This window comes from Mandrillus leucophaeus, unplaced genomic scaffold (genome assembly GCF_000951045.1).
Source record: "Mandrillus leucophaeus isolate KB7577 unplaced genomic scaffold, Mleu.le_1.0 Scaffold73, whole genome shotgun sequence".
In the NCBI taxonomy this organism is placed as follows: Eukaryota; Metazoa; Chordata; class Mammalia; order Primates; family Cercopithecidae; genus Mandrillus; species Mandrillus leucophaeus.
Genome location: NW_012107919.1, coordinates 5804156 through 5826430, shown reverse-complemented (window position 1 = coordinate 5826430; position 22275 = coordinate 5804156). Strand labels below are relative to the sequence as shown.

The window sequence follows — 22275 nt, the reverse complement described above, 5'->3', positions numbered from 1 at the left end:
TGTTCCGGTTTTCTACTTGGCATCCGGTGCATATTTATAATGCAGAATACAGACTCATTTAAATTGCGCATGTGGATTTTGGTGTCTTCTCTATTTTAAAGAAAGATTTTCATATACTAAGGAGCACTGACTCCTCAATTACTAAACCATACTTTACCTAAACAATGTCACTGCCAGCCCTACAGGTACTTATCAAAGAGGTAGGTCCATCAAAGCGCCTTTACCTGCAGGGCAAAAAGCTCCTCCAGCTCCAACCCTGCACTCAAGTCCAGAGACTCAATTAGGTCTTCAGCCAAAAGGCATCTCCAGAAAGTCTAATTATACAACACCTTCCTTAGTAGACACAGCCACAGGGAAAGTTAGAGAGAAAACCTGAAGTCAGTCATCTAAATTAAAAACTTCCTGCCCCAAAAGTGCTTGCAATACAGACTTCTCTTTCTTAGTATCTCCCCTCTTTTAACTTCTAGGCCATGTAAAATTTTCTTAAGCCTGGCACTTTACAGCAGGATCTTTTCCTGATCATTTGCTTTTCAAGGGGTTTGCAGTTTAGTCACCCATAATTAGAACTCCATTGCATACTTACTTTGAATTTCCTTTGTTTTACCTTCAAGTCAATGTTTTTAAGAAAGGTTTTCAATCACTGTCATACCAATACTGTTATGACGGTGTTATCTGTATTTAACCCAAATCACAGATTTTTGTCAAAAAAGTTGTTATGTAAAAATGTTAAGTGTTTACTATTAAAAAAAAATGTAAAGTCATTAAACATCAGAGTACAGAATAAAAATTGGTTTGCCTTATTCAAAATGCATGATTCCCATGATGATAGATGACCCGTTTTCAGGTCTTCATTTCAAGTAAACTCCACATATTAGGAGCAGTTGTCGGGTTCCAGGTAAGTGGGCTGAAATATATCTTAATTAATTTCACGCTTCTGACTGATAATTGTTGACTCCAAATATGATCAATAAGTGAGCATTTTATAAGGAGTTAAAACAATATACTTTTCAATGCCTCCATTTTTAAATTAAAGAACAATATAGAAAACTCAAATCTCTAGGGTCAAATTGAAAGTGGAAGCTTTGATATTTTTTCCTGTGTTAGAATTGAGAGTTTACTATTGTCAAAGCAAAAGTCAACTGAAGGCAGAGATGACAGCATTAATGTATGAGTATCAGAAATACTCACTCTGAGCTTCATCCAGCTCCATCCTGAAAAAAACACGGAAGACTTACATAAGTTACCCTTTTTAAAGCCAAGTACAACCTCAAGTCTACATACCTGCTCCCAAAATGAATGAGTGATTGCAAGGCAGCACTCACTTCCTGGGGAAGCACATGTTAATCCCTCGAATCCTTGCAAACTCAGCTTTCATTCATTCATTCATTCATTCAACAGGTGTTTATACAGTCTCCAGAACATGCCTAGCATTGTGATAGGTGTTGTGAATACAGACAGCAAAAAATAAATAAAAAGAAAAAGATAAGGTCACTGCCCTCATAGAGCTTATATCCTAGTGGAAGACAGACATTTCACAAACCATTCAAGAATATATTTATGATAAGTACAGCCAAAGGACAGTACCACTCACAAGTTTGGGAGTATGTATAAGGGGGACACCTAATCCACAGAGAAGACAGGGGCTCCCTAAAAATGTGACAAAGTGAGAGAGAGAAAATAGTGTTTAGGGAAGAAGACCGTCCACATTCTTTTGTGACTCAAAGTTTATGGCCACGGATCAGCCTGTTGCTCTCTGGCACCTCTCAGCATCTCTCTACTTGAAAAAACAAAAAATACAAGAGGTGTGCCTAGAAAGCTGGATTTATAATGCATCTTTCCTTCGATGTCAGCACTAAATCCAAACGGTTTTGAAGACCTTGGGAAAAATTCGGTGGACAGATCACCAAAGTTGGCACTAACTCTTGCCAAAAGTCTGGCTGGCACCAATGCACAGACTAAATTGGCCATAAAAACCTCACTGTAGTCTTGTTCCTCTCAAAGGAAATCATTTTGTGATCAACAATGAGGCTTACCCAGAGGCCAGTCTTAGGGGGAGGCCTAGAATTTTGAGCTTAACTCAATTGCACGGTTTAGGGCAAGAGTTTCACGTTTCAGATGTGCAGTCAAGTAATCTGATCCCATCAGAGTTTTAATGGCTCCTAAAAAATTCAAAGTGTTAAATTCTTTTTCCCAGCCTCCCCGAGAGCAATCAGAGGGTGCTTTTTTCCAGCTCCCAATCTCCTCCCTCCAGTTTCTTATTCTCATACTCGAACAGTTACTAAGTCACTAATTTAATACATTTACTACTCATGTCTTAATCCCAAAGTCTGATTATAATCTGTGTTCTAAAGTAGTGCCCAAGCACTTATCCTGTCCCCTTTGAAAAACACTGAGAGAGAAGACATACAAGGATAATGAAAGTGGAATATTTAGAAACAGTGCTTTATTTCAGGGCCGACACTATTATCATGAACCCCTATAAACCTGAGAACATTTTCGCCCAAGCAAATTCCACAACTCCAGTAAAAGACACATCACTGAGAGTTACACTGTCCCAGGCAGCAGGCAGGGAGCTAAGTGTTTATTAAGTCTCTGCCCCTGGCTATCAGGTTAACAGAGACTCCATCCCTCCCTCCCTGTGTCTCCCCTGGGAGACAGCAAAACCGTAAAACTTCTTGACAAGAATAAAACAGACACACCAAACTTAAAGGCATGAAAAATGTTATAGTGATGATGGACTATATGTCACTATTAAAACTGCAGAAGCTCATGTTAATGTTTTAGAGGCAATAATGATACATGATATTGTTAACAATAATAGCCACCATACATGGAGCATTTAGACACTGCACTAAGTGCTGTACTGAGCACTAAGCATTATCTTCTGTAACCCTCACCATTACTTTTTGAAGCACATATGATTATGATCCCTGCTATAAAGATAAGACACTAGTAGTAGTTCTGGGTATACTTTTTTTTCTTTTTGGAACTTCTCAAATGACTTCATTTTTAAATACTTTAATTGTGCCCAGATTTCTGCTGAGCAATAGTCACTCTATTCTCAAATGCTTCCCTCTAAAATACAAACCTTCATTCTTTCCCTCTCTCTCTCTTTCATGTTCTTTCGTTTACCGCTTTATGAAGATATTAAGCTCAACCATGGTTCCTGTAGCCTGTGGTACAGCACCCTGCAAAACAGTGCTATCTGTTTACAACATGGCACGACCCTCCCTGCAGAGTGTGAGACCAGGACTAAAATCCACTAATGACTAGAAAGCTCATTTTAATTCTATACTTGACAAAATAAACACCTCATAAAGACAGGCAGGCAGAAGCTACTTCTCACTCTGGACTGCTTTGTTTTAATCATCTTTAAAAAGGAGGAAGTGGCTGAAGGGAACAGGCCCCAGCACACAAAAAACACAATTATGGCATAAAGAGATTGAGATAAAAAGCAAAACCCCTTATTTAAAGTTAAATTATTTCTTCCCTCCAATGGGGAGTACCTGTCACTAATGGTCTGTATTAGACCATTGCTGAATTGCAAAGGTTCTTTCAGTGCAAATCCTGGCTGCATTAGTGGGATCTCACTGAGCCCGTCTGAAAAACCAGGGCACTTGATTTCCCTAAAACCAGCTCCCAAAAGGGCTCATTTTTTTTGTTGTTGTTCTCTTTTGTCCACAGAAAATGAAGCTCCACTTACATGTTGGAGGAAATATTTCAAAACATTCCCTTTTTTCTCAAAGTGCAGAATTTATGGTAACAGATAATTAACAACAAATGACAAACAATCTGAGCGGTAAAGGTCCCAGTTTGGTTGCCAAGATGATGGGATCAAATTCCAAGATAAACAGTGGAGCGTGCCGACAGCCATTAACATCGTGGTGGGGTGGAGATGGAGAGATGCGAAACAGGGGAGCTATCTGCCACCACCAAGGGACACAACATGGAGCAAACAGACTCCCATGGGATTATTATTTCCCTTCCGAATTCTCAGGAGGGTCAGTTGCAAGAGGGGCTAGAACAGGACTCACACACTACTGTACAAAACAGGATACCCAAGCCTTTACATGTATTTTACATGAAGAAAGCATTAGACTCTTTGAACTGCATTATGGAAGAATTAAGAATTAATATCCTTTAGGAGTCAACACCTCCTAGCCTGTTTGTTCTTCCCAAAGACTCACCCCTCCCCATTCTTTTCTCTAAGTTTATTGAGTCAAGATAGGTTTCAGTGCTACCAGCTGTGCCCAAAATGTAGGAGTGAAGAACAAAGTGAAAACAAGTTAACCTGTAAAAGTCAGAATTTGAGCACAACATATGGTAAGTCTCCTAGATACTAACAGATGGCAAACCTTGGGAAATCACAACTTCAGATATTCTTACATTTCTCGAAAGCCAGTTCAGAGTTCACTATTTGTCAAATGATTTTTAAAAAAATATTGAAATACAAGCCTTAAAAGTTTTGAATTACCCCAAAAATCGTTGCTTCTCAGAGATCAACATAGGTCTGAGCGTATCAAAAATTCAAAGTATCAAAGTATCAAAAATTGCTATCCTGATCCTTTCATATGCTAGATTCATTGGTATATTGAGTCAGCATATGTACCCTAGAAAGCCAAGGTGCAATTTTGTCTCAACAGAGGAACTTTGTTGACTGAAGTCCAGGGATGCTGACCCGCTCCCGGTGCTAAAGTCAAGCCCAAGGGCGGGACATCATAACTGCCAAGGAAGAGTTATGATCTCACAAATATATCTGCTATATATTCCCTCCTACTTTCTCCCTCTCTCCTTCACAAATACCCCAATTTCTCCTCTTCTTTCCTCTATAAAATTCATCTTCCCATTATATTCCCTGCCTACCTGCCTTGGGCTATTCGAGATGCTATAACAAAATAACAAAATAGCATAGACTGGGTAGCTTATAAACGACACGCATTTATCTCTCACAATTCTGGAGATTGGAAAATCCATGATCAAGGCAGATTCAATGTCTGCTGATGGCCCAATTCCCAGTTCATAGGCAGGCATCTTTTCACCGTAACCTCATATGAAAGAAGAACAAGGGGTTACTCTGGGGCCTCTTTTATAAGGGCTCCATCCTCATGAGAAAATCACCTCTGCAAGGCCACACCTCCTAATACCATCACCTTTGGAGTTAGGATTTTAACATATGCATTCTGGAGGGGCACAAATATTCAAACCATAGCACTATCCAAGCAGAACCAGTACATAAAAGTCGTATCATTCTTAAACATAGAATGTATTAAATAAAAAGTGCTTAGAGCAATAGGTACAATTTTATGATTAAAAAATCGAGTACAGTTTGATAGGCTTCGGTAGTTATCTTTGAAATCTCCAGACAAAGCAAAATAAAATAAACTGAAGAAAAATTTTCCAGAACTGACTCAGGACTTAAACAGAGCTAGTAAAATGCCTATGTCATAGAAGAAGGCTAACTCTTTCAGGAAATTAGGGAAACATGCTGAGCTTGCTTAGCTGGTGGGAGACTTAACTTTTTTCTTGATTTCAGTTTAAAGTCTTTGTTCAAAACATATTTTAAGCTAAGTATACAAATATGTACAAGGTTTGAAACTTGGTCTTTGGCCCAAATACCTAAAGCCAAATACCACAAGTAAGCCACTTTTCTTAGCCAATCAGTATAAATGCCAAAAAAGCCCATAGCAAGACAGGAAAGGATATTTTTCCAATCCAAGAATTATCAAACCTTTGAGCTGGAAGGTTTCAGAGACAGTCTGTACAAAGAAATGTGAGTTTCAGTAGAGTCCATGTTTTGATGTAGAGTCCTGCAGTCTTTTAAGGAAGCCACTACCAACAGAGGAACTTCGGTAATGGTCTAATTCTCACTTAGAATTTTAAAGATCAATACTATCAAATGTGAAAAAGTTATCTGTTCCCTCTATTCCATGGTGATGTTAGCTTTCTTTATCTTTTTGGGGTTTTTTTAAAACTAGTTTCAACAGCTCTGAGGCTTAATAAAAACTTGCACAAAAATGTAAATCAACTAGAGAAGCTTATATTCTTGATTTGTGGTAAAGAAGAAAAAAATTTAAAAAATCTGCAAAAATGCATTTTCTTATTTGCATATATTTTGTCCCTTCCACAGGGGAAGAAATTGAATAAAACCAATCTTCAAAGCAAAATAGAACAAAAATATGCAGACCCAAATACTGCAAGAGCCAATAAATCCAACAGTTTCCTCTTTGCAGAGTTAGTGTTTCCACACAGACAAAGCCTCTAAGTGTACTTTTTACATTAAAAAACAAAAAAGAAAAAAAAAAAGAAGACTAACACGGTGGTCTGCAAAAGTGTGGCAGTTTTGTACATACTGATATTGAAATAATAGTCTAACCGTGCTAGGATAGCTACTTAAACATCTAGTTTCCAGTATGCTGTGAAAGTCCAAAAGGGAAAAAGACATGGGAAGGAAAGAGCTAAGGAAATACTGAAAAAGAAGAAAAATAAACTGATGAAAAGATCTTCCAAGACTCAGTAAGCTTCTCCTTTTTGGAAACAGTTCAGAATTATCTAGAGTTGGCCATACAGGATGCAGTAGATTCAGCAGCATTAGCTTTGTTTCTACATCTTAAAAGCTCATCTTCATAAGCTTTAAAATCTCAGAATTAAAATCGTGTATGTCACAAATACAAACTACCTATTTCATTATGGCCTGTTTAGTTTGTCTTGCCACTTGAATAATTTTTACCAAAATATCCCCATGAAAGAAGTTTAAAGAACAAAAATTGTATTTAGAGCAGGAGTTAGATAGATTCAGTCTGTAAGGAGAGGTGATCTGAATGGCTCCTGGTTGCAGGATATGTCTATGAGTTGATTATGACTATGTTTTCTCTATGAGTCGTTCTTTATCCCTACAAATGTAGGTAACTTTCCGAACCCAAAATCCAGGTATAACATAGAAGACAGGATTTGTTTTATTTCACCAAAATTCTTTACTCTTCCAGAAAGTCAAGTAGCCAACAACCAAATAAACAAAAAACACTGTCCAATTATGCAACATACAGCTAGGGTTCTAGGAACAAATTCCTATGGACAAAAAACAAATCTAATTTTAGATTGGTACTTTAATGCTCAAGTGCAAACAAAGAATTGTACAGAATAGGAATAAAGTCAGCTCTAAAATGAAGTCCAACTGTCACGGACCACAAGACGGGTGCCCTCAGGGAGTGTATAGGAAAAAGAATTTATTTTTAAAAATAAATGAGAAAAGAAAACAAAAATACCCAGTGTTTATATATAAAGTGCAAACTAAAAGGGCCATTCAGCATTTCTACAATGAATTTCAGATTGAGAACATTTTACAAATTATGGCCACCATGCTAATGTGCAGGACAGTGATGAATCTGTAATGAAAATAAGAAAGTGGCTTACCAAGAAAGAAGTGCATGCCTCGAATTTTTTTTAAGTAACAAATGCAGCCCAACTCTGTAACAAAATTAATTTCTACCTTGTTAGTAAGTGCCATTTTACAGAGTTCCAGACATTCATTCATTCATCCACTGACACGACTTTTCCTCTGTGTGAGCGTTAGGGGTCATTTCTCTTCTCTCACCACCATATCCCAATGATGTCTCTATTATATTCTTTCCCTACAGAATATCCCTAATGGTGTGGGATTTGTGTTCTTAATTTTACATGGACAAATGTAAAGGTAAGGAATGGGAGAAACCTCAGACTGTTAAAATGGGAAGAGATGATGCTAAGGCCATCAAGTCTATTGACTGGTAAGGAACTTGAAATTGAAAGAGGCCCTACTTGCTAAAGATCATAGAGCTGATTAGTGACCACGACAGGACTAGAATGCAGAGTCCCTGAAATGCTGTCAAGAAGTCTACTACTGTATACTCTTTTAGCTTCCCCAGATGGATTTGAAAATACAGTCATGAGCTGCATAATGACATTTTGGTCAATGACAGACCACATATATGAAGGTGGTACCATAAGATTATAATGGAGTTGAAAATTTTCTATCACCTAATGACACTAGCTGTCATAATGTCACTGTGGTGTAACTTATTACTGATGTGTTTATGGTGATGGTGGTGTAAACAAACCTGCCCTGCCGGTGGTATAAAGTATAGCACATACAATTATGTATAGTACATAATATTTGACAATGAAATAAATGACTCTGTCACTGGTTTGCTTATTTGCTGTACTATACTTTTTATTGTTATTTTAGAGTGTACTCCTTCTACTTATTTTTTTAAAAAAAAAAGTTAACTCTAAAACCCTAGCTGCCTCAGGCAGATCCTTCAGGAGATATTCCAGAAGAAGGCATTGCCATCACAGGAGATAACAGCTCCATGCCTGTTACTGCTCCTGAAGACCTTCCAGCGGACAAGATGTGCAGGTGGAAGGCAGTAATATGAATGATCCTGACCCTGTGTAGGCCTAAGCTAATGTGTGCTCATGTCTTAGTTTTATACACACACACACATACACACACACACCACACACACACTTTTTATTTCAATAGCTTTTGGGATACAAGTAGTTTTTGGTTACATGGATAAATTGTATAGTGATGAAATCTGAGATTTTAGTGCAGCCATCACTCGAGTAGTGTACATTGTATCCAATATGTAGTTTTTAAATCCTTCATTCCCTTCCCACCATGTCTTTTCAACAAAAAGCTTAAAAAGCAAAAAATAAAAATAAAAATAAATTAGTATAAAAACATCTTATCGAATAAGAATATAAGGAAAGAAAATATTTTTGTACAGCTGTACAATGTATTTGTGTTTTAATCTGGTATATAAAAGAGTCAAAAAGTTTTAAAAAATTAAAAAGTATATAAAGTAAAAAAGCCACAGTAAGCTAAGTTTCTTACTTTATTGTTGAAGAGACAAAAATATTGTTTATAAATTTAGTGTAGAGTGTTTGTAAAGCCTAAAATAGTGTTTAGTAATGTCCTAGGCCTTCAGATTTACTCACCACTGACTCACTGATTCACCCAGAGCAAGTTCCAGTCCTATATGCCCCGTTCACGTAAGTGCCCTATAAAGGTAGACCATTTTTAATCTTTTATAATCTACCTTTCTTATACCTTTTATATGTTTAGATATATTTAGATACACAATAGTTATTATTGTGTTACAATGGCCTACAGTATTCAGTACAGTAAGATGCTGTACAGGTTTGGAGACTAGGAGCAATAGGCTATACCATATAGCCTAGGTGTATGGTAGGTTATACCATCTAGGTGTGTGTAAATATACTCTATGATCTTTGCACAAAGACGAAATCGCCTAGAAGATGCATTTCTCAGAATGTATCCCTGTCATTAAGTGACACCATACTACTTTAAAAATTTCCAATCAGTTATAAGACAATGAAGCAGGCAACACTATTCTCATCTTCCCACACTTGAGAAAGTTGAGTTATACTGAACCAATGAACAGCCTTTGGCCTATTCCTTGATTGCAATATAAAATAGAAGAAAGTGCTACCCAATAAAGTGAGGACAAAATAAAATAGAAGATTCGCATCAGATCAAGACTTTAAAGCAAATGTTACAGGCAAAGCATAAGGACTTGGAGACAAATTACATTTTTTATCAATCTTCAAAAAAAGTTTTTATCATAAAAGTGTTAAATACTTGTTATAAGAACAATTCAAATTATATAAAAGTACAAGAAATAAAAAGTAAAAGGTCCTTATCCAACACTCCTTCCTGCAAATTCAGTTCCAAATGTATTCCCTAAATAATCACCAGTAATGTTATTTATCCTTCCACACACTTTTATATAGTTATTTAGCCAAATGACACCATTTCTATAACACTCTTCTGTAACAGTTTTTGTACGCAAGCATATCTAATACAGAACTAAAACAAACAGTTACTTCCTACCACATTCTTGAACTGAATAAGAATGAAATCTCAGATCAGACAAAATCTTATAATACTTTGGCATGAAATAATCACCCAGATACCCTAAAAGCTACAGATTTTTTTTTTAATAGCGATGGCCAAGCAACACTGACAGATACTACACAATACAATAATAAAACAATTTGGACTTGTCAGGTTTCATATAGCCAAGTAGTTTAGAAAGGAAAATGTTAACAACTTAACTCATGCTCATCAGCTGGTAGACAATACCATAAATATTATCATAGAATCTATTTATCAAGCGGTATCTTTTGCGCACTGTATGTCAGTATGTATCATTTCATTTAATGCTCACAACCATATTAAAGGATCATTAAACCTATTTTACAGATGAGAAGACAGGTTCAGCAATTTTTCCATCGTCACCCAGCCACGCCAGTAACTGGCAGGATCAGCATTTGTATACAGATCGCTGATTTCAGACCACATTCTCAGCTACCATATATATGTTGTCCTCATTCCCCAGCCCAAACTGTGCCTTTTGCACTCAATTCTGGTTAATTACAGTTAGCGCTTGATGTTTCTGTTTTAACCACAGATAGAGGTGGGAAGTCTAAGAAACTGACTCGGGTACAGAGAACCTAGGTCCAGCTTATGTGGAGGAAGGCCACTGTGATTCCACAGAGAGCAACCAGTCAGCACTCAGCTCACAAGATTCCATCTCCCCTTGGGATTGCCACTCCTGTGGAGTAACTGGAGGTGGATGAGACACTCCTAGGCTGTTTATAATCTTGACAGGCACTAAACCAGGACACTTGCCAACCTTTACAAACCAAAATCCCACCCAGAAAAGTTTCCATGACTCTTTGCTGATCATGGCTCCATGAGGAAGAAAGGACAAGATTTAGCAATGACTTTATTTACTCATTTATATACACTCCACTGCTTTTCAAAATGAACTGGCAGTTTAAAATTAAAAACCCAGAATCAATGAAACAATTATTAATGATAACCGCTAACATTTACTGAGCATAGTCTATGTATGTAAAAGCATTAACATGTAATACTGTTTCATTCTTTTATCCTCCACAGCCTTTTGAGATAGACATTACTTTTATGGTCCAGATCTTACAGACAGAAAAATAAAACCTAAGGAAGTTATAGTATTTCTCCACAGTTGGTTACACAGCTAGTCAGTGGTGCAAGCAAATTTTAAACCCAATAATCTGTTTCCACAGGTGATGTTGACCACTATGCTACCCTGCCTCCATAGAACAAGGGTAAAAGAACAAGTGCAGAGTAAGATTCGAGGGGTGTTAACAACAGAAGGTGCAAACAAGGAAAGTGGCTAAAACTGAAAACTTGATTTGAGCTCCCTAGTCGTCAATCCTTAAAGAAAAAGATGAAGAATTAACTTCAGTAGGGTATCCTATTGTCCCGGTTTTCACAGGGCTGAGGCGTTCCAATAACACAGGGATTTCAGTGCTAAAACTGAGATGGCTGAATCCCTTACTAATAAAGTTTTGTAACATTTGATTAGGCCTCAGATCATGAAACACATACAAAATCTTTATAGTGTTTTCAGACCTACACTGGCTCCCTCAGCACCTCCTCTCACCATCATTAAAAATACTAAATAATTTTTCTTAACATTCTGCTTGGGAAAGATGAAGGGGTTGTGGAAAAATGAAGCCCTGTTAATTGCTGGGTTTCAATCATGACATCTATTAGTATGTTCAAGAGTCTGGGTAAGCAAGGCACACAAATTCTAGGTTAAATTTTGCTCTGCCAACTCCAGCTGTGCTTTAATTTTCTTTCCCAAGGTCATACAGGATTGCTTTCTTTAAAAAAAAAAAACGAAAAAAAACTTCCCTAAATAACAAGCAGAGATTCAAGCCAGTCATTCTTAGAGAGCTTGGTGGTAATCTTGTCAGAACTCAGAGATGAAAACTAAACCAATGCTTCTTAAAGCTGTTTGAAACATCAGCTCTGAAATCAGCGATGAGCTTCATGAAAATGGGGACTGGGTCTTATTTATTTTTGTTTCCTTAATAGCATCGTCTTGCAAATAAACATTGTCTTAACTGCAATCTTAATCTTAGCAAGTCAGAGCTAAAAAGATCCTTAACCATCATTTAGTGCAAATGTTTACATATGAGTAAACTGAGACTTGGAAAAGAAAATTCGTTAGTCACAAAGCTGAGCTGAGACTAATTGAATTAAATGGGAAGTGAGATCTTCCCAATTAAGGTGAAAAAAACCCCAACTACCACCACAAGACTGTAGGAAAGAAAATAAGACATCATTAAAGGGATAGGATTTTTAACTATAATCCAGGTGATCTGTCAGGGGTCTTCAGAAATCTCAAGTGCAAGTGAAAAAAGGAAGCAAATAATTTAACAATCCGTGCAAAATAAATGAGCAACTATGCAAGTGGGAAAGACAAAATATCTTTACCTTGGGGAGAGGAGCAAAGTTCTGCCATGATATGTTGAAATTTTCAGAAAACCTGAAGACATTTTAGACTAAATATTTTATAGATATTTTCTAGCCAACTAAAGTTTCTAATTAGATTAAGGCCAATTGTTTTTCTTAATATAACAGAAATATGACATGATTGCATCCAACCAAGATCCCTGACCACCTACGACAGGCCAGTCACTGTGCGAGGCCATTAAGCCTACAAAACAATGGCATGTTCTCAAGAAAGAAAGAGTGAAGCCAAGGAAAAGGTAAGCCAGCCTCCAGACAATACGCACCATCATAAAAACATTCCATATGTCAAGAACTGACAGAAAAATTCCAATGAAAATCTCCAAGCGTCAATCCAATCACTCTATCCAAGGCATTATCAAATCAATGGATCAATCGACCAGTGACTTTGAGCATCTGTCACCTGCTCAGAAAAACAAGCCTTTCTTTAAGAAATAAAAAATTAAGAGAATAAGACACAGACAGGCAGATAGATACAGATAGGCAGACAGGCAGGTAGGTAGACAGATAGACAGATAAAGAAAAATAATGGAGGTGGTATAAAGTGTTGCCAAGTAACTTGGGCAGGCATGATCATTTTGGATTGGAATGGCTTAAGTGGAGGAGCCTAATCTGGCTTTGAGGCATTTGATGAGCAGAGTGTAACTGTGTTACAGCTGTGAGAAACAGTGATAGCAGTGGCACCAAGATGGAAGGGACTAAGGTGTGTCCAGATGACAGGGAGCCAAACTGTGTGGTTGAAGCAGAGGGTTCAAATGGGAAACCCTCATTGGCGATAAAAGTGAAAAGGCACACTGGAACTAGCCTGTGAAGAATCCTCTATTCCAAGATCGGGAGTCTGGTGAAAGCACTACACAGCTGTCTAAGTTGCCCCATTTTCAAGCTATTTTTTTCAAAAGAGGTATAATTTGATCCTTCAAATTTGTTATGGCTAGATATAAGCAGATCAACTTTAAAGTTACGTGATTTTTAAAATATCTATGTGCATTCACAGGTTGCAAGTGGAATCTTAAGGCCAAGAACAAGTGAGCAGATGTCTGCAGACTTGAGAACCAAGCTGGCATTCCCCAGCAGTCATTTTCCAAGGAATCTGGGCAAAACACACTTTCTTTTGCCTGAATGGAAATAGCATCTACAAAGTTCCTTGTAGTTATTTAATACAAAAACATAACACCAGCAAAACAGAGCTGAAGCTATTCTAAAGTATAGCTTACACAAATATTGTAGTGTATTTGAAGAAAAAGAAATAACTAGAAACAGTAGAATAAAAAGAATATTTGAATTGAACATATATTTACTGTTCAGAAAAGCCATTTTAACAAAGAAAAACTTTATTCATCTTAAACATTTTCCTTAAAATCATGTTAGCGATCCTTCATAATCATTAATATATACTCATTTAAAGAAAGTTTAAAGTTCTTACAAATAGTTTAGCAGTAACCACTTACAATGATTGTCTTTTCCTTTTTTTTTCTTTTTTTTTTGTCACTCAGGCATGTTGCTTTAGAACGGCTGCTTTGCAGAAATCTCATCATAGGTAACTGAGTCGCTCTCCAGAATATACTTGCAAAGCAACATCCTAGTATTTACACTAATATCCAGGCAGTCAAGGAAAAGACCCTTTTGTTTGGTTAGCGTTTCTAGATTCCAGGGGGGCAGGTGTGTGTTTGGGGTGTCCTACTATTTTTTTAAATGCTCACATAAAACAATTACTAAAAAAGAAGCTTGTGACTTGGACATGCCCCAAGTTCAGTTCTTACAGGAGTGGTAAAAACAGTCAACAGAGTCCTAACCTCCTTTCTATCTTGACTATACAATAGTTTTCAAAGAGGTTTAGTCCTACTATGAAAGACTCATGTTAGACATTGGAAGGGTCTCATAGAGAATGAGCACCAGGCCTTGAATAAACAAGAGAGATGGTGACCTTTTGCTCCCTTCTGCTGAAAGCCCAGCACATCCTGTAGCAGAGGACCAGAAAAAAGCTGATGTGCAACCAGGTGCTGCGAAATCCTTGCCTCTGGGTTTCTGCCACACTTTGTTCCTTAAACAGTTTAAACCTCAACATGACTTAAATAGTATTAGGGAGTGAGAGAAAAGTACAGTTCCTGGAACCAACTGTTCCACTGTCCCTTATTCCTTTGTTCCCCATATTGTTTGAGTCCTACAGCATGCAGCACACGTTTCACTAGCAACAGGCAAGACAATGGATCTAGCAGTAGCTGGACAATTAGTCCCAATTAGGCCTATTTCCCAGCTGAATGTAAAGGGGTAGTGGGGTGAGGTGTGGGGAAAAAAAAAAAAAAAACTACAGAAATTTTAAAGAAATATTTCAGAATGGAGGCAAGCAATACAATGTAAAGCAAATTTAACTAGGGGTCAGGAGTCTCAGGCAAATTCGCTGTGTGGCATTGCAAATACTTTAACCTCTCTGTTATTTTCTGTTCTTATCTATAAATATGGACAACCAACCACCAGCCCTCAGAGGCTCTGAAAATCTAATGTCAAATTGTGGTTGAAAGTGCTCCGAAAATTCGAAATGTTACACAGATGTATGGGATTCCTCCTGAGCTGTATTTGAAACCACAGATACCCATCTGATTTGTAAATCATTTACCTGTTCAGTCTCCCTAGCAGAAATTAAGAGTGAATGCTTTTCTTTTTTTTCTTTCTATTTTCCTGATTGCTAATTTTGTTAAGTTCATGAGTGATACTTACATATGTACATGTGGAGGCTGGAATCTGCTCTGGTTGATGTTGTAGTGCGTGAATGCCTGGGTGGGGTTTGAGCTGTACTCATCCACCGTTATGGTAACTTTGCCTTGAGAAGGAATCCCATGTGCCATCCTTCCTCCCTATAGGCATGAGCAATTCACAACTTTACAGAGCAAAAGATGGAAGCAGGCATGGTGCGTTTCAGCCAACCTCTGAATCCAAGGATCTACTCATCAATACCGCTGTGCATTTCTGAAAGAAAAAAAAAATGTATATAAAATGAGAACAAAGAGAAAAAGGGTGTTCTAAGAGACATAAATTTAACATCTAGATGTGAAACTAGTTCAGGGAAAATCTGAATATGTGTTGTTGGCTCGTGGATACAACTGTTCCCATCTCTCTTCCCTTCATGCACTTCAAAGCGGATAGTACACTCTATACATCATTGCTGGGTGCTAGCAAATCATCTCAATGGAGTTCAAACTAAGATTTCCTCTTTAATTATAATTATGGCACTTAACGTGAATTACGGAAGGGGCATATCCACAGTTGCCATGGCATCTGGCTATACATGGTTTGTGCTCAAAGTGAAGAATCTTCCAAACCTTCCCTGCTAATTGGAACGTTTGGTCTTTACAAAGTTGGTGTCATATAATCATTTGAAAGCTCCATGTTTAAAACAGCTATATAACTCAATGACAGATAAGAATTTAAAATGTTGTACTTATAACAAATACATGTGTATAACTATAACATGCTCATAATACCCACACAATACACATATTTTTTCTTTCACAAGCAGCTCCCAAAATACATAGGTAGGCAATGCTTGGCATTCCTCTCTGGCCCAGAACCTTGTGGTAAGGCAAATCCTTCTTGTTAAATGTAATGTCATTTCTTTCAACACTCCAGTCACTCAGGGGAAAGCCAAACACCTCCAGGTCTGGACCACCACTTTGAATGCATTCATTACCTCCCTTCTTCAAGCCCCGATGGAGCGGTAAAGAAGGGCGGCCATTATATCTGCCACCTCATTCTTGGTGCAACATAATTCTCAGTAGTTGGTTTCGTTTTTTAAAATTTTCCATTAGTTCTGATTTTTTCATAAATGTCAATATATTATTTGCTGCACTGGGTTGAGAAATGAAGATGTCTGTTTTTATGGTAGGTGTGCAAAGGCGGAGGGAAGCAAATTCTCATGTCCAGGTTGTTGCAACTGATCAGTGCGGTAGAGAAGAATCCGTAGTACGCTCCTTGGGTAACCCTTAGGTAACCCATGCTCTTACTTTAAGTGCTCCACATCAGAATAGGTTTGCCGTGTGCACCATTAAGCTCTGAGAATCTTATCTGCTATTTCAAATAAAAATATTTAGAATAATAAGATTAGATTTAAAATTGGCATGAAACACCTTAAATATCGAGCAAAAGGCAGATGGCCTGCCATAGGCCATTTATTTTATTATTTTACAACCCGGGGCTTGTGTAGTCCTCCATATGCTAGCTGGGCTAAGAAATTCCAGAGTGTTCTATTCAAATCATTGCCTTCTTCATATTAGCAAAGCAAGCTAAATAACACCCACCCTGCCTGCCTTCCTAATGTCAAGTGCACTGCCAAGAGATGAATCCCTATGCTCTGGCATTCTAAACAAAGTGTCACTTTGGGTTCTCTTTCTTTTTCCTGACTTCATGGGAGGTATGAGTCTTTTAAGCACCAGATGACAGACAACCAGGCCAGTAGGATTAACTAAATTAAAATCTTTCCCTGCTCCTCTGATGTAAGATATCTATAAGAACTGCTTACAAATCATAATGTAGCAGTTTTCATACCAAGTTTGCAGCTGTTTCCTTAATTTCCCCCACAATTATATTTTACTGTTATTTTGCATAACAGTAAAACACAACACCTGCTTCAAATTGCAGTCCTGTTCTAAGTACTGTAATTCTCTTTTGAGACACAAAGTACCGAGACACTACTGAAGCGCAAAACTGCATAATTGCGTGGCGCTGAAAAGTAAATACAAATGAAAACATCTTCCTGTTATAGAAATGACTGTCATTAAAAAGAATGTTAGCCATCAAAGCACAGAGGGGGAAAAATACACATTTTCAGACTGTGAGAACTTAGTGTTTGCATAAATTAGAGAGTGGTGTAAAAATTACTTGACAATTCTTATGTTCCTTCTTCCATCAATGTCTATTGTGTGAAATACTGAACATTAAGAAGCAAAGGAAATCAAATTCATGTCTAGACCACTGTGACCTCTGAGTAACAATCTCTGCACCCAATACTAGAAAGATTTTAAATGTTTCTGGAGTAAACACACTAAACCAAGCAAATGTGGCCTAGAAATAAAATATACATAACTAATATTTAAACATCTAAGCAATGACTTGTAGCAGTTAGCATGATACCCACCCAAGTTCTACTATTTGAAACTAAGAAGAGACAGAACTTAGCAGCTGATGAATTTGCACTTCTACATGGTCCGCTTGATCCTAAAGTCATCCTTCTCTATCAGTGAACATCTATGCCTCTTTGCACCTTTGCCCCAGGAAGACAAATAGAACATCTTTTCATCAGCAAGCACAGGCCCCTGTAACTCTGAAAGGCTAAATGGGTGGCTGGCACCTCATTTGAATTCATCTTTGCCATGTTCCCTTTCAAATGTTTTATCGAAACAGTGCACCTGCAGCGTCTATCTTCTTTAATCTGGAGTCCTTTGAAGAAAATGTCAGACTGAGGCAGAGAGCTTCAAAACTTTCACAGCACCTTTACAGACAAGTCAAGAAAAGGCTTATTTTTTAAAAATGCTATGTTCACCCCCACCCGTATCTCAAAATGAACATATCCTAAGAATTTTAAACATAAACACCTGGAAAAGACTTTTTTTTTTTTTTATGTAACTCTGAGACAAGAGACAATGGACAAAACCACTTCCTATAACCTGAGAAATGTGGAGAGAGTTTGAAACAAGAGAGAATGATACACTGCTTACAACTATCAAGAAGATGTGCATTTAGGCAGTAAAACCTTCCAAATGATCAGATTTTGGTGCATCTCGCCCTCTTCACACTTACTTTAACTTTTCACACACAATATTTAAAGACAGCGCTAACCTTTTCGTAAATTTTCATTTTGAACTTCAACACACTTGCTCCACAAAACAAACGAACCCAGGACGAAATATCAAGAAGCCAAAAGAAAAATCTAAAAGGGACTGACACTGCCATGCTGGTGCTAGTTTGATTTTTCTCTTTAAAAAGAAAATCATGTGAGTACATTTTGCATTTCCTAGACAGCAATCGCTTCTGTCCTTTAAGCTGTACAACTAGCAATATTCTTTTCCAGGAATCTAGTTGGAAAACCTTTTAAAGTCGCCTGGCAATAAAGGGATTAAAAGCTGAGGAATTAAATAACTGTCTCCACCTCCTAGACACCAGAAGTCCAATTTACCAAAACTTTCAAAGCAACAACTCATGACCTCTCTACCCCTGCACTGCCCAGCACAGCCTATGAGAAAAGAGCCCGCGGTTTTCTCGTTTCAACAGGAATGCTCATTTTAATCACTTGCCCCAAAATCTCCCGACCGAGCCTGGCGGGACTTTGGAACTTGCCTGCTCCAAATCCGCCAAATTTCGCTCTCTCCTCCCTCTGCCGCGCCGATCCAGTGCGTTCTTAACTCACGCCCCTACTCTTTTATGCCCACTTCCAGTTACTCATCCCTGTATCTGGGAGCGATGCCCACACGCCTTCCCGGCGGGCTTCTCCGCCAGGGTTTTTTTGGGGGATGCTGACATAAAGTTCCACGTGCTTCTGTCCACCGAGCGCCCTCCCTCCCACCGCACTTACACCTGAACTTGTCTCCAGCACTGCGGACACCCGGGTGACACATTCTTTCGGAGAGGGAGGGCAAGACTTTTCTACGGAGCCTCTGGCAACTCGTGGAGTCTATATAAGGTGGGGCGGTGGGGGGCGCGGAATTCTCTACTTTGGATTGGTTTGTTTGTTTTAAATCTAGGGTGGTGGGCAGTTGCGCGGAGCGGGGTGGGGGGGGAGGCTTTATCAGCACACACACACACACACACACACACACACACTCGCCCTGCCCTTCTAGGCTCACGGCTGGCTCTTCCCGGCTACAACTTCCCCTTCCTTCCTGGAGCACCAGCGCCTTACTCGCTCAGTCCCCCGTTGCCACCTCCGTTGCCTCCGCGGCCGCCGCTCCTGCTGGCACTGCTGGCGCTAGCGCTCGCGGCCCCGGGCTCCGCTGGACGCCTATCTTTTTTCTCTCCCTCTTCCCTAGCTCTGGGTTGATTGATGACCACCGGCGGCCAATGGCTCTGACACCACGCCATCCTCGGTCGGGCATCACAGCCCCACGTCCCCGACGTCAGCCTCCCGGGCGCGTTGGCATCCCCGAACCCACAGCGCGGAGCCCGAGCCCGGGGCCGCCGCCTCCTTCCTGCTCTGCGCCTGGGCGCTGCCAGGTTCCTTCCCCGGAACGGCTGAGAAAGGAAGGGAGGGAGCCAGAGAGCGTTGGAAGGGGGTGTGGAGGCCACGGGATCTCCCCCTCTTTTGAAATCTTTTTTCACTTAAACTTTTGCTTGTTTTTCCCCCCCCGACCTGTTTGTGTTTGTTTGCAACATCTCAAATCAATTATACATTTTTCACGACTCGCATTTGCACTTAATTTGGGGTGTGTGTGTGAGAGGGGGGTAGTGATGTACTATTATAAATCAACTCCACTGGGGCATCCTTAATTTATTTTCTTGCTGACGGATTCCAACCCGCTCCTGAGCCTCTAGAAAAATGCCCCCTTCACCTCCTAGGCCGCAAAACCCCGTAATTCAAAGGCTTTACAAAGATAACCTTGTTACACGTAAATAGCAAGGAAACTCCTGCCTCTGTAGAGAAGAAATCCGGCGGCAACGGTTACTTTTCCTGGCTACTCGTCCCCCGTCGCCTAGCCCCGACCCCAGCTCGGGTCGCCGGGTCGCTCCGCAGGCTGCGAGCGCGGAGACCCAGGCAGCGGCGGAGAGTGAGGTTGGGGCGCGGGGACTGGGTGAGAAAGAGCCCCGAGCGAGAGCGGCGCGCGCGGGCGGCCCCAGGGGCGGCCGCGGGGTGCAGCCCGAGCACAAAGCTGCGCTGCGCCTTCCCCTAGTCACTGCACCTGGCCTCGGGCCGCCGCGGGAGACCAAGGATCGGGCCAACACAATGCACCCGGGCCTAGGCCGGGGCGGCTCGAACACATCACCCCGGGACTTTCTAGTAAACAGCTCGCTGAGCCCTCGTCCCCACCCCCATCTCCGTCGCCCGGCTTTCGCCGCAGCTTCTCGCCGATACCCCCTCCTTTCCTCCTCAGAAATCCCGGCGGAGGAGGGGGCGAAGAGGTGGGGACCCCCAGAGGTCGGGGGGCTGATGGCTGGAGGGGGTGGGGGAGAAGAGAAGAGGCGCAGGATGGGGAGTGGGAGGGAAGACAGCTCCTAAAAAAGAATTTGCTTTCGCTCAGGGGTTGAAAATCAGCCCTCCCCGGGCGCCGAATTGCCCGGGAGGCGCCCGCTCGTGCGGATGTCAGGGGCACCGGGGCAGCCCGGGTCCGCAGCCTCCGATCCCCTCGCACGCGCCTCTGACAAGGCACCTCTCACCCGGGCTCCGCTTTGTGTGTGCATTTTTTTCCCTTCCTCTCGCGCTCGGCACCAGGCTCCCGGCCGCCTCCTCCCCCTCCCCCGCCCTCCGCCTCCCTTCCCGGGGCGGATTACCTTTCCCGGGCTGCGCTCCGGGTCCCGGGGATGCCTTCAGCGCCCGGCGAGCAGGCAATCCATAGCTGAGCGGCCCGAGCTGGCTGGAGGAGCGCTGGGGGCGCGCGGGGGCGGCGAGGGGCGCGGGCGGGCCAGAACCTTCGACCCCGGAGGTCCCGCCGCAGGCTGGGGCTGGGGGCCAGGGGGCGCGGCGCTAGAGGGAGGCGGGGGGAGAAAGGACCCGAGCAGCCTCGATCTGGGGAGAGAGCGAGCGAGGGGGCGAGGAGAGGGAGCGAGGGCGCGGCGAGCCGGAGGGAGCGCGAGCGGTGCAGTGACAGGGACTGCCACTGGGGTCAAAGGAGCACAGCTCCAGGAAGCAGGGCGGCTGAGGCGCCGCTCCGTGCGCGCTCCCCGGCGGGACCCCGCGCCCCTGCACGCCTCTCCTGCAGTCCCTGCCCACTCGGACCCCCACCGGTGCCCCGAAGCCCCAGGGTTTCGAGAGGAGGAGGGAGCCGAGGGCGAGGCCCGGCAGCCTGCTGGTGCTCCCGGGTCAAGCAGGCGGCAGGAAGCTGAGCTGCAAGTTCATCATCATGAGTGTGATCTGCGTAAAAAATGATAGGGGAAGGAAGGCAGGCTACGGTGCCCCAGGAAAATAAGGGATCTTTCTCCCAAATGGTGTTCTTCTGCAAAGAGAACACCCAGCTCCCCCCACCCACCGACCTGCCAGGCTCTGTCAGGAGTCCTGGCACCGTTCCAGGACGCAGGGCTCACCGTGGGGGTAAGGGGAGCGGCTGGGACACTTCACTCAGACCTAGGAAGGCGACCTTAGGTTCCCTCCCATCTGCTGATCTGAGGCTTTCCTGGGGGAGAGCTGTGCTCCTTTTCCCCCAAGCCTTTCAACACGCCAGACACACACACACACACACACACTCACACACTCACCTCTTTCTCTCTGCAATGTTGCTGAGAAAGAAAAGGCCAACCCAGCTGATCATTTTTTTCACCTCCATGAATTAAGGCAGGTTCAGGACAGGAAGGTGAGGAGAGGCAAAGACTCTAATTGTTTCCATTTTCGTCTTTTGGATCAAATTTTCCCCAAAAGATAAGCACGTCAAAAGCATTTTAAAAATCAAAGTTAGTCCAGTTTTGTCTGCTACTTTGGAAAATGGAAGAAAAGGTTTTCGGAATTGTATACAAACACCACAAGGAAAGGAAATACCGCTGAAATGCTGGAAGACAGAAAACAAGGGAGAGAAGGCTTTCAGAAAACTTGGTTGGCAGGGTTGTCTGTGAAAGATGAGGTGGCCCTGTGATGTTATGCCATTGTCATTGCTGAAAGATTGGGACAGCAACCAGATCTAATTCCTTTCTAGGAGTCAGACTGAAAGAGCTGTGCATTCTCTGAAGGGAAATCCAATGTATATGTGTGAGAGAGAGAAGTGTGCAAAGTATACTAT

General features: G+C 41.2%; 1 protein-coding gene across 2 annotated transcripts in view; it reads right to left on the bottom strand.

The window, feature by feature from the left end:
• Positions 1-21780, bottom strand: part of MPPED2 (metallophosphoesterase domain containing 2) — a 185897-nt gene extending 164117 nt beyond the window's left edge. The window contains exons 1-2 of one of the 2 annotated variants that reach the window (XM_011965601.1): positions 20840-21780; positions 15083-15331 (exon numbers count right to left, since the gene is read on the bottom strand). In XM_011965601.1, the coding sequence (XP_011820991.1) occupies positions 15083-15210 (128 nt within the window). In that variant the 5' untranslated portion in view covers positions 15211-15331; positions 20840-21780. The remainder of the gene's footprint in view (positions 1-15082; positions 15332-20839) is intronic. The other variant, XM_011965602.1, reaches the window with a different exon arrangement.
• Positions 21781-22275: the final 495 nt, after the last annotated feature.